Raw genomic sequence first — 13976 nt, forward strand, 5'->3', positions numbered from 1 at the left:
TGAGAGTATATATGTATAAAATGCTTAGCACACTATAGTACCGAGCAAATGCTAGATAAAGGATAGCAATTATCATCATCACTGTTATTACTTCACTCACCTTTTAAGCAGGGCTCCTGCAGAATATCAGAAAACAAATTCAAGCAGGAAATACTAAAATAATTCAGGTTTAGAAAAAAGTTAACTCCTCAGTAAAACACAGTAAAAATGGTCAATTCTGATAAATGCCTGGGTAGGAGTCCTAGTTATTAACTATTACAGTCAGTCTCCATTTCCTCCACCTACTCTGGGCTTTGTTTCTGGTCCAAATATACCACTTACCAGATTAGATGCGCCCACAGGATTATTTTTCTTTGAGGTCTCACCGGGGCAGGTGCATCTGCAAAACAGGGCAAAAAGAGACTGATTACAGAGGTTTGAGGGGCTGAGGGCGTAACCCTTTTAATCTTTCTTTACTTCCTTTTTCTTTTTTCTTTCTTTCTTTCTTTTTTTTTTTTTTTCAAGACGACTTGGCATCGTCCACGACATCCGTGCAAGAGCTACGACGCCTCCTTGGTGGCGTAGGCTTGTAATTGCCCAGCCTTTCGCACTACACGTTTGTGGCTTCCGTGGATATAGCAACCAATGCTTTTAGATCCCAGTCGCCTAGCTTTGCCAAGACGGTTAGAGGTCATTTGGAAAGTCTTTTGCCTCGAATTGTTCTCATTCAGAAGGCCCGCTGGTTCCTCCTGTGGGGCTTTGGAGATTCGCGCCCTCCTCTGGTGCCGGTTCAGGTGCACAAGAAGAGCTAGGGGAGGACGCAGGTGCTCAAAAGAGGTGGGGCGGTGAAGGCACCCCGGTGGTGAACCCAAAGATCAAACCTGCAGACCCAGCTCAAAGTAGAAACTGAAAGTACACTGCCGGCTGATCCTACGGAAGTTATGGGAAAGGCAAAGCGCAGAGCCCGGCCGTGGTGTGTGCCGCCCCCCTTGGGATGGATGAAGCAGCAGGCGCGGCGTGGGTGAGAGGAACCAGCGGCAGAGGCCGCCCTAACGCGCACCGACTCCCGGCAACTCCGCGGAAGACCAGGCTCCTGGCAGCGACTATGGGCGGTGAGAGCTTGCTCCTGCTGCAGTTGCGGTCATCATGACCACGCCCGCCTCCCGCAGACCATGTTCCATGGTAAGCGCTCCTCTCCCAGGCGCACCATTCCGCGCGCCCGGCGCGCGGGGAGACTCCAGGACGCGTCGCCGGGCCCCGCGCCCAGGCGCGTCCGGGAACAGCCCAGCCTTGCACTTTGGACCTGCCGAGAGCACTGGCTCTCCCAGAGGCGGCCGTCAGCCGCGCTTCGGTACCCTGGCCCACAGCCACTTGCCGTCGGGACTGCTGAGCCTCGACCGCTGAGAGAAGCCGCCCCCGACGCCGGCTTGCGGTCCCGAGCCCGGCGCTGCAGCCTCCGCGCCGCTCAGCCGCTGCAGCCCGCAGCCGGGTCTCCGAGGTAGCCAATGGCTCGCCGTCAGTCTTGCCGAGCCAGCGCTCCCCTCTGGCAACCCCGCGCCTGCCCGCCCTCCCGGCGCTCCTGGCGGCGCCCAGTCACTCACAGGCGCCCGGGGGAAGGGGCGAGTTACCTGAGCTCGTGTAGTTCCCTACTCTCTAGAGAAGTGAAAGCGAAGCTCCCACGGGACTCGCTCTTAAACCCTAAGGGGACAGGTCTCTGGAAAACCCCGTTTCGCCCCTTCAGCGAGGCTGGGAGTTTCCGACTGGGGCTGTACCTCCCTTTGCTGTTCCCTTTGCTGGGAACCCAAGTCCTCGGGCTGGCGTCGAGAAAGGCGAGCTTCAGGGTTTTGGTTTCTTTCTTTTTTTCTTTTTTCTTTCTTTCTTTCTTCCTTCCTTCCTTCCTTCCTTCCTTTCTTTCTCTTTCTTTTCTTTCTCTCTCTCTTTCTTTCTTTCTTTCCCCTATATGGGTGCTTCTTGGTGGAGGCAGGATGAAATAGGCTTAAGTCTAAATTCTGGACCTTTGCCGAGATCTAATGTATTTTTATTCGTGCGGACTACGGACAAGGGCAGAGCTGAGGCGAACGAGTTGGATTCCCTTGGCAGCCGTGTGGCCAAGGGAAAGAGACAAAAAGTTTACTGGATGGGGAAAAAAAAATAAAGAGAGATGTGACAGGCGAAGAGCTGCTGAGATAAATTAGAATATTTTATAGTAAATACTTCCTCATGAAAAAGAAAAAAAAAAGACGGGTGGGGGAGGGTAAGGGGAATGGGAGCAAATTGCTTTTGCGCTTCATGCGTGGTCTGTGCGCTTTCCAGGCTACACCGTTAGATCAAAAGACTTTTCTCTCTCGTAGGTATTAGAGAATCCATAGCCAAGAAGTACCAGATCAGTAACAACATAAGGGGGAGGGGTGGGTAGAGTATGGAAGACGATTATGGAAAATGATTTGTAATGGGTGCCCTTCAGAAGTTTAGTATAGAATTAGAAATTAGGTATATCCCTACCTGTCTCACAGCGCCATGGATCTCCTGCAATTATTTCTTTCCTGTAGCTCTTGGTTCTAATCCCTGCATCAACTCTAATTTTAATTGGAGAGGTTAAAAAAAGAGAGAGAAAAAAGAAAAGGAAGCTAGGAAGTGCATTATTAACAAGGAGCTTTATTTCCTGAAGTGTATCTGTATTATTCATCTACCAAAAGTTATTAGCAAACAAAATATTAGATTTTTCTATTTCTATTAATAGTGATTATAATGTGTGGCTTTTGCATTTCCAAGAGATTTCACAAGAAGCTTAAGGATAGGGTTACTCTTTTTAAACTTTTCCTTTGCTGCTTCTTTGAGGAGTTGAAATAGTTGAGGCCCTACTATGTGGTTCTCAAGGGTACTATCTAGTTTAGGCCATTTAATCACATTTGAGGACCAAAAATGGAATAGTAATAAAAACAAGGAGCCAAGAAAGATGAGAAAGCCTGAACAGGTACAAAGGAGAGTCACAAATGGTACTACATCAGTGTTTCAGTATCTTAAACAAAAATGGGAAAAGCTATTTTATAGGATCAATTTGTATGTCATATTCACATTCATGCACATGAGATTATTTTCTCTCGTCTTACCTCTGACACATAACCTGGTGTCATGTGTCTGTTTTTCTCAAATAAGAGTGTGTAATGCAGTGTTTCAGAGCTTGATCAGGAAGCACCTTAGTGAGGTTCATGTGGAAAAAGATTTTTTTTTTTTATATTCCCTTGACTGCACACACACGCTTGTTTTTGTAGGAAGCGGTGCAGCTCAGTGGCTAAAAGCTGAATTCCTAAACTCTTTAACCTGTCTCTTACTATACACATTATATACGGGGAAAAATTTGTTTGTTCCTTAGGTTCTCCATCTGCACAACTGTGAAAACTGGTAGTACTTACCTCCCCAACTGGTTATGAGATTAAATGGAATATTGTGTACAATATCATAGGATGGCTGCAGAAATGTCTTTAAGTTTTGGTGTTTTTTTTTTTTAGATTTTATTTATTTATTTGACAGACAGAGATCACAAGTAGGCAGAGAGGCAGGCAGAGAGAGAGAGAGGGGGAAACAGGCTCCCCACCGAGCAGAGAGCCTGATGCAGGGCTGGATCCCAGGACCCCAGGATCATGACTTGAGCCCAGGGCAGAGGCTTTAACCCACTGAGCCACCCAGGCTCCCTGTCTTTTAAGTTTTATCATGGGATTTGTGGATAGAGTTTACAGAGTAGTTTTAATATTGATTGTGGCAGAAATTAGATTTCTTCATATGAGGATAATCAAATTTATGTTTGTAACCTTAACGAGCTGATTTCCATACAACTCATGGTTGTTTTCTCTTTATTAACTTTTTCTTCTATTTATGCACCAATTTGCTTGTGCCAATTATTCATATTAAATCCAAGTCTTATATACACAGATAATGTTTTCTATTCCATCCTGAATGTCTTTTCAGTATTTTTTTTGTAATTCCCAGTGAAAACGGTTCTATGAAATGTGGACATTCAATAAACATTTACTTATCTTAAGGAGGGATGAAGGATTGGATTCAATAGACTTAGAAACTAATTTATTTATATTCACTTTGACCCCATAACTTACGCAGCTGAGGATTGAATGTATTATTTGGCTTAAATTAAAAACCAACAAGAATTTTTAGACAGCCATCATTCTGGTGTAACCAAATTCCCTATTGAAAAGCAGATTCTCCAGTTTCAATCCCTTCAGGAAATATAAAGACAAAATTCCACAGGCCCAAGCTTGCCTTGCATTATTCCTTATGGTTTGTCTTTTCTGTGACCTAAAGAAAAGTTCAGAAAGGGGTGAATGTCTATGCATAGTCTGAAACAAAACAGAATAAATGGAGAGTTTTTTCCTATCGTGACAACAATGTCAAAAGCATGCTCGAACTAGGCAATATGAATATGTTTATTCTTTGGGTGGTGTGGAGAAAAGACTTCATTCAATTGCAGACCAAAGTGCAGTTGTTCATTTGAGAGGTGGAAACTTCAGACCCACATCTCAGACCCAGCGAGATGTGGATCTGAAGCTCTGGGTGTGTTTGCAGGATTTTCCCTGAGGCGATTTCAAGTCTAAAGAAATACTCTATTGGGATGGCCAGGGAGATTCTTAGACTTAAGGTGCTTGGAAGTTGAAAGGGACCTTGGATCATTTAGTCTGAAGTTTTCATTTTACAGATCAGTTAAATGAAACTTAAAAGACACTGTCATTCACTTAGTCACACAACCCATTGTAGTACAACTTCTTGGCATACCAAGATGAAAACCCCAAGTCTCCATACTCCAACCCTCTGTGTTTTGTTTTGGCCTCGTCCATCTGAAGCTAACCTATTTAAAAACAATGACAAAAATGACTTTGACTTTATAGACAACGCAAATTAGGTTTCTTTCAAGAAGATCTTATGTATGTATGTATGTATATATGTATTTAGAGAATGCATGTGCAGGAGGGGGCGGGGCAGAGGGAGAGAGAGAGAGAGAACCTTAAGCAGGCTCCATGCTCACAGCCTGATGCAGGACTCAATCTCTCGAGCTTGAGATCATGACCTGAGCAGAAATCAAGAGTCAGATGCTTAACCAACTGAGCCACCCTGGCACCTCAAGGCAAATTATGCTTCAGGATTGAGGAAACTAGTTGTAATACATAAAAAAGGCTAAGTTTTCTAACCAAGCCATCACTGAAAGCACTGGTAAATGTCATTCAATGAAACAATGGATCAGTGTGAACTTGGGGAGCACTAATTGCTGAAAGTTGGGGTGAAGAGGACACAACAGCTAGTGCTCATAGAAAGTAAAACAAACTCCTTTGTCAAAACATTAAAGATGGACCTTTAAAATAACATTTATGTAGAATAATAAAAAGGTCTCTTTTTTCACTCTAGTATTTAATTATTTTATTATATTCCCCTTAAAACTCATTTCAAGTTACGTGCTATATAACTTATCATCTACTCTTTCCAAAGTATACCTTTTGGGACACCTGTAAGAAGACAGAAAAATGAAGTTTGGATCTATGCAGTCTGTACAGATCCAATTACAAAGTCAGCATCTAGTAAATAAATAGCAATTGACTATTGTCTGAGAATCTTCAGGACAAAGGAGCAATAGTACCTCTTTAGAGGTAGTACTTTACCTCTTTAGAGGTACTACTATAATACTACAGAGGTAGAGCTCTGTAGTATTTCAAAGAAGTGGTTTTAGTCAGAGGACTAATGTAATTACATGTTATCAAAAAACTATGGCCATTTCTGATAAAATCTTGGTGAGACAGTAAACTCGGGTTAGAATTCAGACTTGGCACCTACTGTCTGGTTTTTACAAAAAGATTAAATTGTACGACTCTTCTGATCTTTACAGATAGGTAAACTATCTGTAACTATCTGTAACTATCATCATCATGATCATTATTAATCTCCTCAGTGAATTTTGCTGGCACATGTGTAGACTTTTAGTGGCAGAGCTATGAATCGATTCCATGTCTCATTTTGTTTCTCTTACCTTGTCAAGTGTCTGTGATATATGAAGATACGATGTAGGATTTGTGTTTGTTCTCATACCTGCTATGTAGCCTACTTTCTCTATTTATAAAAATATGGGTCACAAATAGCTCATCATTTATTGGGGAGTGCTACTGATTTTTATATGACAGATAATGATGCAATAGATGATAATGTTATTGGGAACTTTATGATGCATTTAATATATGTCACAATATTAGTTCTTTGGGTTCCAAGGAGTATTGTTTGTAGTCCTAATCAGAAAAGACACACATGTGAACTGTCTTGCATTCATGAAGTACAGCTAAACTTCATTTGGGAAATTAAGAGGAAATATTGTCAACATAACTCAAGAGTTTGCAGAAAGATACAAACAAGACATTTTGGCAGACTTATGAAGAAATACATCTCTATATAACCACATTTTAAAGTCTCTGGGAATAGTTGGCTTTCTGTCAGTGCATTATTACTGCCCGAAATGATACCATTTATAATTTCATTCCTTTTGATTAGACAATTGCCTCTAAGTAGGAAGGCTCATCAAAAACAGATATAAATCATTAGTTACCAGGGTGTGAATTTATTTAATGGGTTTTTCTAATTTGTCAAGAAGCTAGACAGAGCTGTGTTTGTAGAAAATATGGGTCTCTGGGCACCTAGAAACAAAGAATATACTGAAAAGATAGAGCATCAAAATGTAAATGTCAGCTTTGTCACAGTTCTGGGAAGGGTAGACCCTTTAAGGTCCATCATTAAAAAGAAAGAATATAATCACAGTACCATGGAAATAAACATGCAGCGTTGCTTTCAGGAAGAGGCTGGATACTTGGACAATCATCAAGGTTTACATAAATATACATGCCACAAATCATAAAATTTTAAAAATGTGTAACTTGTTTACCTGTAGTTTACCTGTTTACTTGGATATGCTTTTTCTTGTAGAAATGTTCAATATAAATCAAAATTGAATAAACTGATTTATACCTTAGAGTGTTTTTCAGGGACAGAGAGTCTGCTTTCATCACACCTGTTCAGTGCTTTTCCAAAGAGTAATTTTTAAATAAAAAAGTGAAAGAAATCTAAACTCTCAAATGCAGTCCTACTTTGGTTGTTACAGAACACTGAATTTTAGGGTTCTTCCCACACTATCCAAAAGCCACGATGCATTTCAAAAAATTACTAGAAATAAATGGTCAGGCCAATCGAAACAACACAATCAGTATATAATCTGATGTACAACATTTAGCTTATTCTTACTCACTGTTCAATTTAGTTTCTTTTAGGTATATCTTTGGAATTCCTCCCCTGATCCTTGTTCTGTTGCCAGTAGCATCGTCCGATTGTGACATTGAAGGTAAAGAGGGCAGAGAGTATCAGCACGTCCTAATGATCAGCATCAACGACTTGGTATGTGCTTGTTTGTTTTCCTCACATGGTAACAGTTTCATATTCAAGTATCCATCTGTATTTCTTGAAAGAAAGTGAAATAACTAAAGAGAAAAATTTAATGGGACACTACCTAGTTTTATAGTTGGCATCATTATATCCTTTTAAAATAATTATTTAATAGGCCTTCAGCTATGCATTTCAGCTCAGTTCACTTCACCATCACATTTCTTGTCAGCATAATTTAGCATAACTATCTGCATTTCCTCACTTCATGATGACAGTCTCCATAGAAGCACTTTAATAGAACAGGGAAAATAACAAGAGTACAACATTAAAACACAATCATGAAAAAGAGATGGATAGTTATTTTATCTGAATGTGTGTACATGCATGGGTATTATATAGGTATTTTTACACACACATTTATATGTAATTTGCTGTGAATTAATTTTTTAGTTTATGGTGGGCTTTTTCCTTACCTTATAATTTATAATTATAATTTATATTACCTTTCCTTATAATTTATATTTTAGTTTTAAGTTTGCAGAAATGTTAAGCAGAAAGTAGAGAATTACCATAACACTCTTCCTTCTTACAATTTCCCCTATTATCAACATCTTGCATTTGTGTGGTACATTTGTTAAACAGATGAACCAATCTTGATACATTATTATTAATTGAGGTCCATAGCTATCATTAGGGTTCACCTTTTGTGTTGTACTGTTCTATGGGTTTTAACAACTGTAGTGTCATGCATCCACCATTACAGTATCATACCAAATAGTTTCACTGTCCTTAAAAATCCTTTGTGCTCTGCTTACTTACCCTTTCCTTTCCCTCCCTTTTGAATGCATGGCAACCACCAATCTGTTTATGGTCTCTATCATTTTGCTTTTCTAGAATGTCATATGCTTGAAATCATGCATTATATAGCTTTTTTTAGACTGGATTCTTTCTCTTGGCAATGTATATTTAAGGTTCCTCCATGACTTTTTATGGCTTAATAGTTCACTTCTTTAATTGTTGAATAAAATTCCATTGACTGGATATACTAGTTTGTTTTTCCATTCACTGATTGAAGGACATGTCTTGGTTGCTTCCTACTTTTGGCAATTATGAATAAAACTATAAGCATTCATGTGTAGGGTTCTGTATGGACATATATTTTCAACTCATTTGCATAAATATCTAGGAGAGTGACTACTGGATCACATGGTAAGAATATGTGTAATTTTACATTAAACTGTCAAAGTGTCCTCCAAAATGACAGTACCATTTTGCATTTTCATCAGCAATGGAAGAGAGCTCCTGATGCCTCACGTCCTCACCAGTATTTGGTGTTGTCTGTGTTTTGAATTTTAGCCATTCAAAAATGTGTGTTATGGCATATCATTGTTTTCATCAACAATCCCCTAGTATCATAGGATGCTGAGTATATTTTCTTTTTTTATTATTTTTTAATCATTATTTTTTAAAGATTTTATTTATCCATTTCAGAGAGAGAGAGAGTAAGAGAAAGCATGAGAGGGGAGAAGGTCAGAGGGAAAAGCAGACTCTCTGTGGAGCTGGGAGCCCAATGCAGGTCTTGATTCCAAGACTCCAGGATCATTACCTGAGCCAAATGCTGTCGCTTAAACAGTTGAGCCACCCAGGCACCTGTTGAGTATCTTTTCATATACTTTATTGCTACCTGTATATCTTGATCAATCAGGTCTCTGAATTCACATCTAAGCTGACATCTTAACAATACTAAGTCTTCTTCTAGTGAGATAGTTTTCCATTTATTTAGATCGCTCTTTGATTCCTTTCTTTGGTTTATATTTTTCCTCATATAGATCCTCATATAGATCCTGTTTACATTTTCTTAAATCTAAACCAGGGTGCTATTATAGTGTTGTGTTTTCAATTTCAAATTCCACTTGTTCATTGCAGATATATAGGAAAGCACTTGGCTTTTGTGTATTAACCTTGTATCTTGAAACCTTTTTGTAATTACTTATTAGTTCCAGGAGGTGTTGTCCTTGTTGTTGATCCTTTGGGATTTTCTACACAATTGTAGCACTTACAAAAATAATTTTTTTTACAATTTAAGAGCTGATCAACATAATGGGATGTGTTGATTGAAAAGATAATCAGTTCTTAAGCCCCAAATGTAAAAGAAAACCCTCTCAAATGTTCTTAAGATGGGATAAATTGTCTAATTTCTCCCTCCTGCCAACCCACTATAATCTTCACTACATACTTATACCAAAGTGGCATGACATTTTGGGAAATTCATTGTTCTACCTCTTGAAAGGATATGGGGAACTCAAGATAATATTGACCAGAGACAACAGAAGTCCCTGATTTTACCCATTGACAAGGAAAAAAGCATACTCTAAATTGCAGTTAGCCCACTTTGTATTTCATCAAGTTTTGACACTTGACATTTTCTGCATTAATTAAAGGTACTAAGTTAATTTTTAAATCAAGATAATGCTTTTATTTAATTTTATTATCTAGACAAGGAATCAACTAGTGTTAGTCCTACATTTATAAATAACTCTGTGTGTAAAACTGCAAAGAAAAATGCTGTTGACAATCCAAAAGGAGAGTTTTGTCTAACATATTCATAGCACATTTCTTCTGGAAATATAAAGGAGTTTATCTGATTAAAAGGCACAGCAGCAAAAAAACAACAGCAGCAATGATCCTGTTAAAACAGTACCTGGTGGTGCCTAGGTGGTGCCATTGGTTAAGTGGCCGGCTCTTGGTTTCGGCTCAGGGCAAGAGCTCAGGGTGATGGGATCAAGCCCCTCATCAACTCAGCACTCAGTGCAGAGTCTGCTTAACTGTCTCTCCCTCTCCCTCTGCCAATTTCCCTCTTCCCCACTTTCTCTCTCTGTAAAATAAATAAATAAATCTTTATTTTTGTTATTAAATTTTATTTTTTTAAAACATATATTTTTATCCCCAGTGGTACAGGTCTGTGAATCGCCAGGTTTACACACTTCACAGCACTCACCATAGCACATACCCTCCCCAATGTCCATAAGGCCACCCCCCTCTCCCAACCCCCCTCCCCCCACCAACCCTCAGTTTGTTTTGTGAGATTAAGAGTCACTTATGGTTTGTCTCCCTCCCAATCCCATCTTGTTTCATTTACTCTTCTCCTACCCTTAAACCCCCATGTTGCATCTCCTCTCCCTCATATCAGGGAGATCATGTGATAGTTGTCTTTCTCCGAATGACTTATTTCACTAAGCATGATACCCTCTAGTTCCATCCACGTCGTCGCAAATGGCAAGATTTCATTTCTTTTGATGGCTGCATAGTATTCCATTGTGTATATATACCACATCTTCTTTATCCATTCGTCTGTTGATGGACATCTAGGTTCTTTCCATAGTTTGGCTATTGTAGACATTGCTGCTATAAACATTCGGGTGCACATGCCCCTTCGGATCACTGCGTTTGCATCTTTAGGGTAAATAACCATCAGTGCATTTACTGGGTCATAGGGTAGTTCTATTTTCAACATTTTGAGGAACCTCCATGCTGTTTTCCAGAGTGGTTGCACCAGCTTGCATTCCCACCAACAGTGTAGGAGGGTTCCCCTTTCTCCGCATCCTCGCCGCATCTGTCATTTCCTGACTTGCTAATTTTAGCCATTCTGACTGGTGTGAGGTGATATCTCATTGTGGTTTTGATTTGTATTTCCATGATGCCAAGTGATATGGAGCACTTTTTCAGTGTCTGTTGGCCATCTGGATGTCTTCTTTGCAGAAATGTCTGTTCATGTCTTCTGCCCATTTCTTGATTGGATTCTTTGTTCTTTGGGTGTTAAGTTTGCTAAGTTCTTTATAGGTTTTGGACACTAGCCCTTTATCTGATATGTCATTTGCAAATATCTTCTCTCATTCTGTCAGTTGTCTTTTGGTTTTGTTAACTGTTTCCTTTGCTGTGCAAAAGCTTTTGATCTTGATGAAATCCTAATAGTTCATTTTTGCCCTTGCTTCCCTTGCCTTTGGCGATGTTCCTAGGAAGATGTTGCTGCAACTGAGGTCAAAGAGGTTGCTGCCTGTGTTCTCCTCAAGGATTTTGAGGGATTCCATTCTCACATTGAGGTCCTTCATCCATGTTGAGTCTATTTTCGTGTGTGGTGTAAGGAAATGATCCAATTTCATTTTTCTGCATGTGGCTGTTCAATTTTCCCAACACCATTTATTGAAGAGGCTGTCTTTTTTCCATTGGACATTCTTTCCTGCTTTGTTGAAGATTAGTTGACCATAGAGTTGAGGGTCTATTTCTGGGCTCTCTATTCTGTTCCATTGATCTATGTGTCTGTTTTTGTGCCAGTACCATGCTGTCTTGATGATGACAGCTTTCTAGTAGAGCTTGAAGTCCGGAATTGTGATGCCACCAACTTTGGCTTTCTTTTTCAATATTCCTTTGGCTATTCGTGGTCTTTTCTGGTTCCATATAAATTTTAGGATTATTTGTTCCATTTCTTTGAAAAAAACATGGATGGTACTTTGATAGGAATTGCATTAAATGTGTAGATTGCTTTAGGTAGCATAGACATTTTCACAATATTTATTCTTCCAATCCAGGAGCATGGAACATTTTTGCATTTCTTTGTGTCTTCCTCAATTTCTTTCATGAGTACTTTATAGTTTTCTGTGTATAGATTCTTAGTCTCTTTGGTTAGGTTTATTCCTAGGTATCTTATAGTTTTGGGTGCAATTGTAAATGGGATTGACTCCTTAATTTCTCTTTCTTCTGTCTTGTTGTTGGTGTAGAGAAATGCAACTGAATTCTGTGCATTGATTTTATATCCTGACACTTTACTGAATTCCTGTACAAGTTCTAGCAGTTTTGGAGTGGAGTCTTTTGGGTTTTCCACATAAAGTATCATATCATCTGCAAAGAGTGATAGTTTGACTTCTTCTTTGCCGATTTGGATGCCTTTAATTTCCCTTTGTTGTCTGATTGCTGAGGCTAGGACTTCTAGTACTATGTTGAATAGCAGTGGTGATAACGGACATCCCTGCCGTGTTCCTGACCGTAGCGGAAAAGCTTTCAGTTTTTCTCCATTGAGAATGATATTTGCGGTGGGTTTTTCATAGATGGCTTTGATAATATTGAGGTATGTGCCCTCTATCCCTACAGTTTGAAGAGTTTTGATCAGGAAGGGATGCTGTACTTTGTAAAATGCTTTTTCAGCATCTATGGAGAGTATCATATGGTTCTTGTTCTTTCTTTTATTAATGTGTTGTATCACATTGATTGATTTGCGGATGTTGAACCAACCTTGCAGCTCTGGAATGAATCCCACTTGGTCGTGGTGAATAATCCTTTTAATGTACTGTTGAATCCTATTGGCTAGTATTTTGGTGAGAATTTTTGTATCTGTGTTCATCAAGGATATTGGTCTGTAGTTCTCTTTTTTGATGGGATCCTTGTCTGGTTTTGGGATCAAGGTGATGCTGGCCTCATAAAATGAGTTTGGAAGTTTTCCTTCCATTTCTATTTTTTGGAACAGTTTCAGGAGAATAGGAATTAGTTCTTCTTTAAATGTTTGGTAGAATTCCCCCGGGAAGCCGTCTGGCCCCGGGCTTTTGTTTGTTTGGAGATTTTTGATGACTGTTTCAATCTCCTTCCTGGTTATGGGTCTGTTCAGGCTTTCTATTTCTTCCTGGTTCAGTTGTGGTAGTTTATATGTCTCTAGGAATGCATCCATTTCTTCCAGATTGTCAAATTTGTTGGCGTAGAGTTGCTCGTAATATGTTCTTGTAATTGTCTGTATTTCCTTGGTGTTCGTTGTGATCTCTCCTCTTTCACTCATGATTTTATTTATTTGGGTCCTTTCTCTTTTCTTTTTGATAAGTCTGGCCAGGGGTTTATCAATCTTATTAATTCTTTCAAAGAACGAGCTCCTAGTTTTGTTGATTTGTTCTATTGTTTTTTTGGTTTCTAGTTCATTGATTTCTGCTCTGATCTTTATGATTTCTCTTCTCCTGCTGGGTTTAGGGTTTCTTTCTTGTTCTTTCTCCAGCTCCTTTAGGTCTAGGGTTAGGTTGTGTGCTTGAGACCTTTCTTGTTTCTTGAGAAAGGCTTGTACTGCTGTATACTTTCCTCTCAGGACTGCCTTTGTTGTGTCCCACAGATTTTGAACCGTTGTATTTTCATTATCATTTGTTTCCATGAATTTTTTCAATTCTTCTTTAATTTCCTGGTTGACCCATTCATTCTTTAGAAGGATGCTGTTTAGTCTCCGTGTATTTGGGTTCTTTCCAAATTTCCTCTTGTGATTGAGTTCTAGCTTCAGAGCATTGTGGTCTGAAAATATGCAGGGAATGATCCCAATCTTTTGATACTGGTTGAGACCTGATTTAGGACCGAGGATGTGATCTATTCTGGAGAATGTTCCATGTGCACTAGAGAAGAATGTGTATTCTGTTGCTTTGGGATGAAATGTTCTGAATATACCTGTGATATCCATCTGTTCCAGTGTGTCATTTAAGGCCTTTATTTCCTTGTTTATCTTTTGCTTGGATGATCTGTCCATTTCAGTGAGGGGAGTGTTAAAGTCCCCTACT

The 13976-nt window shown here is 39.5% G+C and overlaps 1 protein-coding gene across 1 annotated transcript in view; it reads left to right on the forward strand.

Moving 5' to 3' along the window:
* Positions 1-512: 512 nt before the first annotated feature.
* Positions 513-13976, forward strand: part of IL7 (interleukin 7) — a 62703-nt gene continuing 49239 nt past the window's right edge. Inside the window, exons 1-2 of the mRNA XM_032869147.1 lie at positions 513-1161; positions 7280-7413. Coding sequence (XP_032725038.1) covers positions 1152-1161; positions 7280-7413 — 144 coding nt within the window. The 5' untranslated portion in view covers positions 513-1151. The remainder of the gene's footprint in view (positions 1162-7279; positions 7414-13976) is intronic.

The sequence above is a fragment of the Lontra canadensis genome, unplaced genomic scaffold, assembly GCF_010015895.1.
Source record: "Lontra canadensis isolate GAN:19392208 unplaced genomic scaffold, GSC_riverotter_1.0 scaffold37, whole genome shotgun sequence".
In the NCBI taxonomy this organism is placed as follows: domain Eukaryota; kingdom Metazoa; phylum Chordata; class Mammalia; order Carnivora; family Mustelidae; genus Lontra; species Lontra canadensis.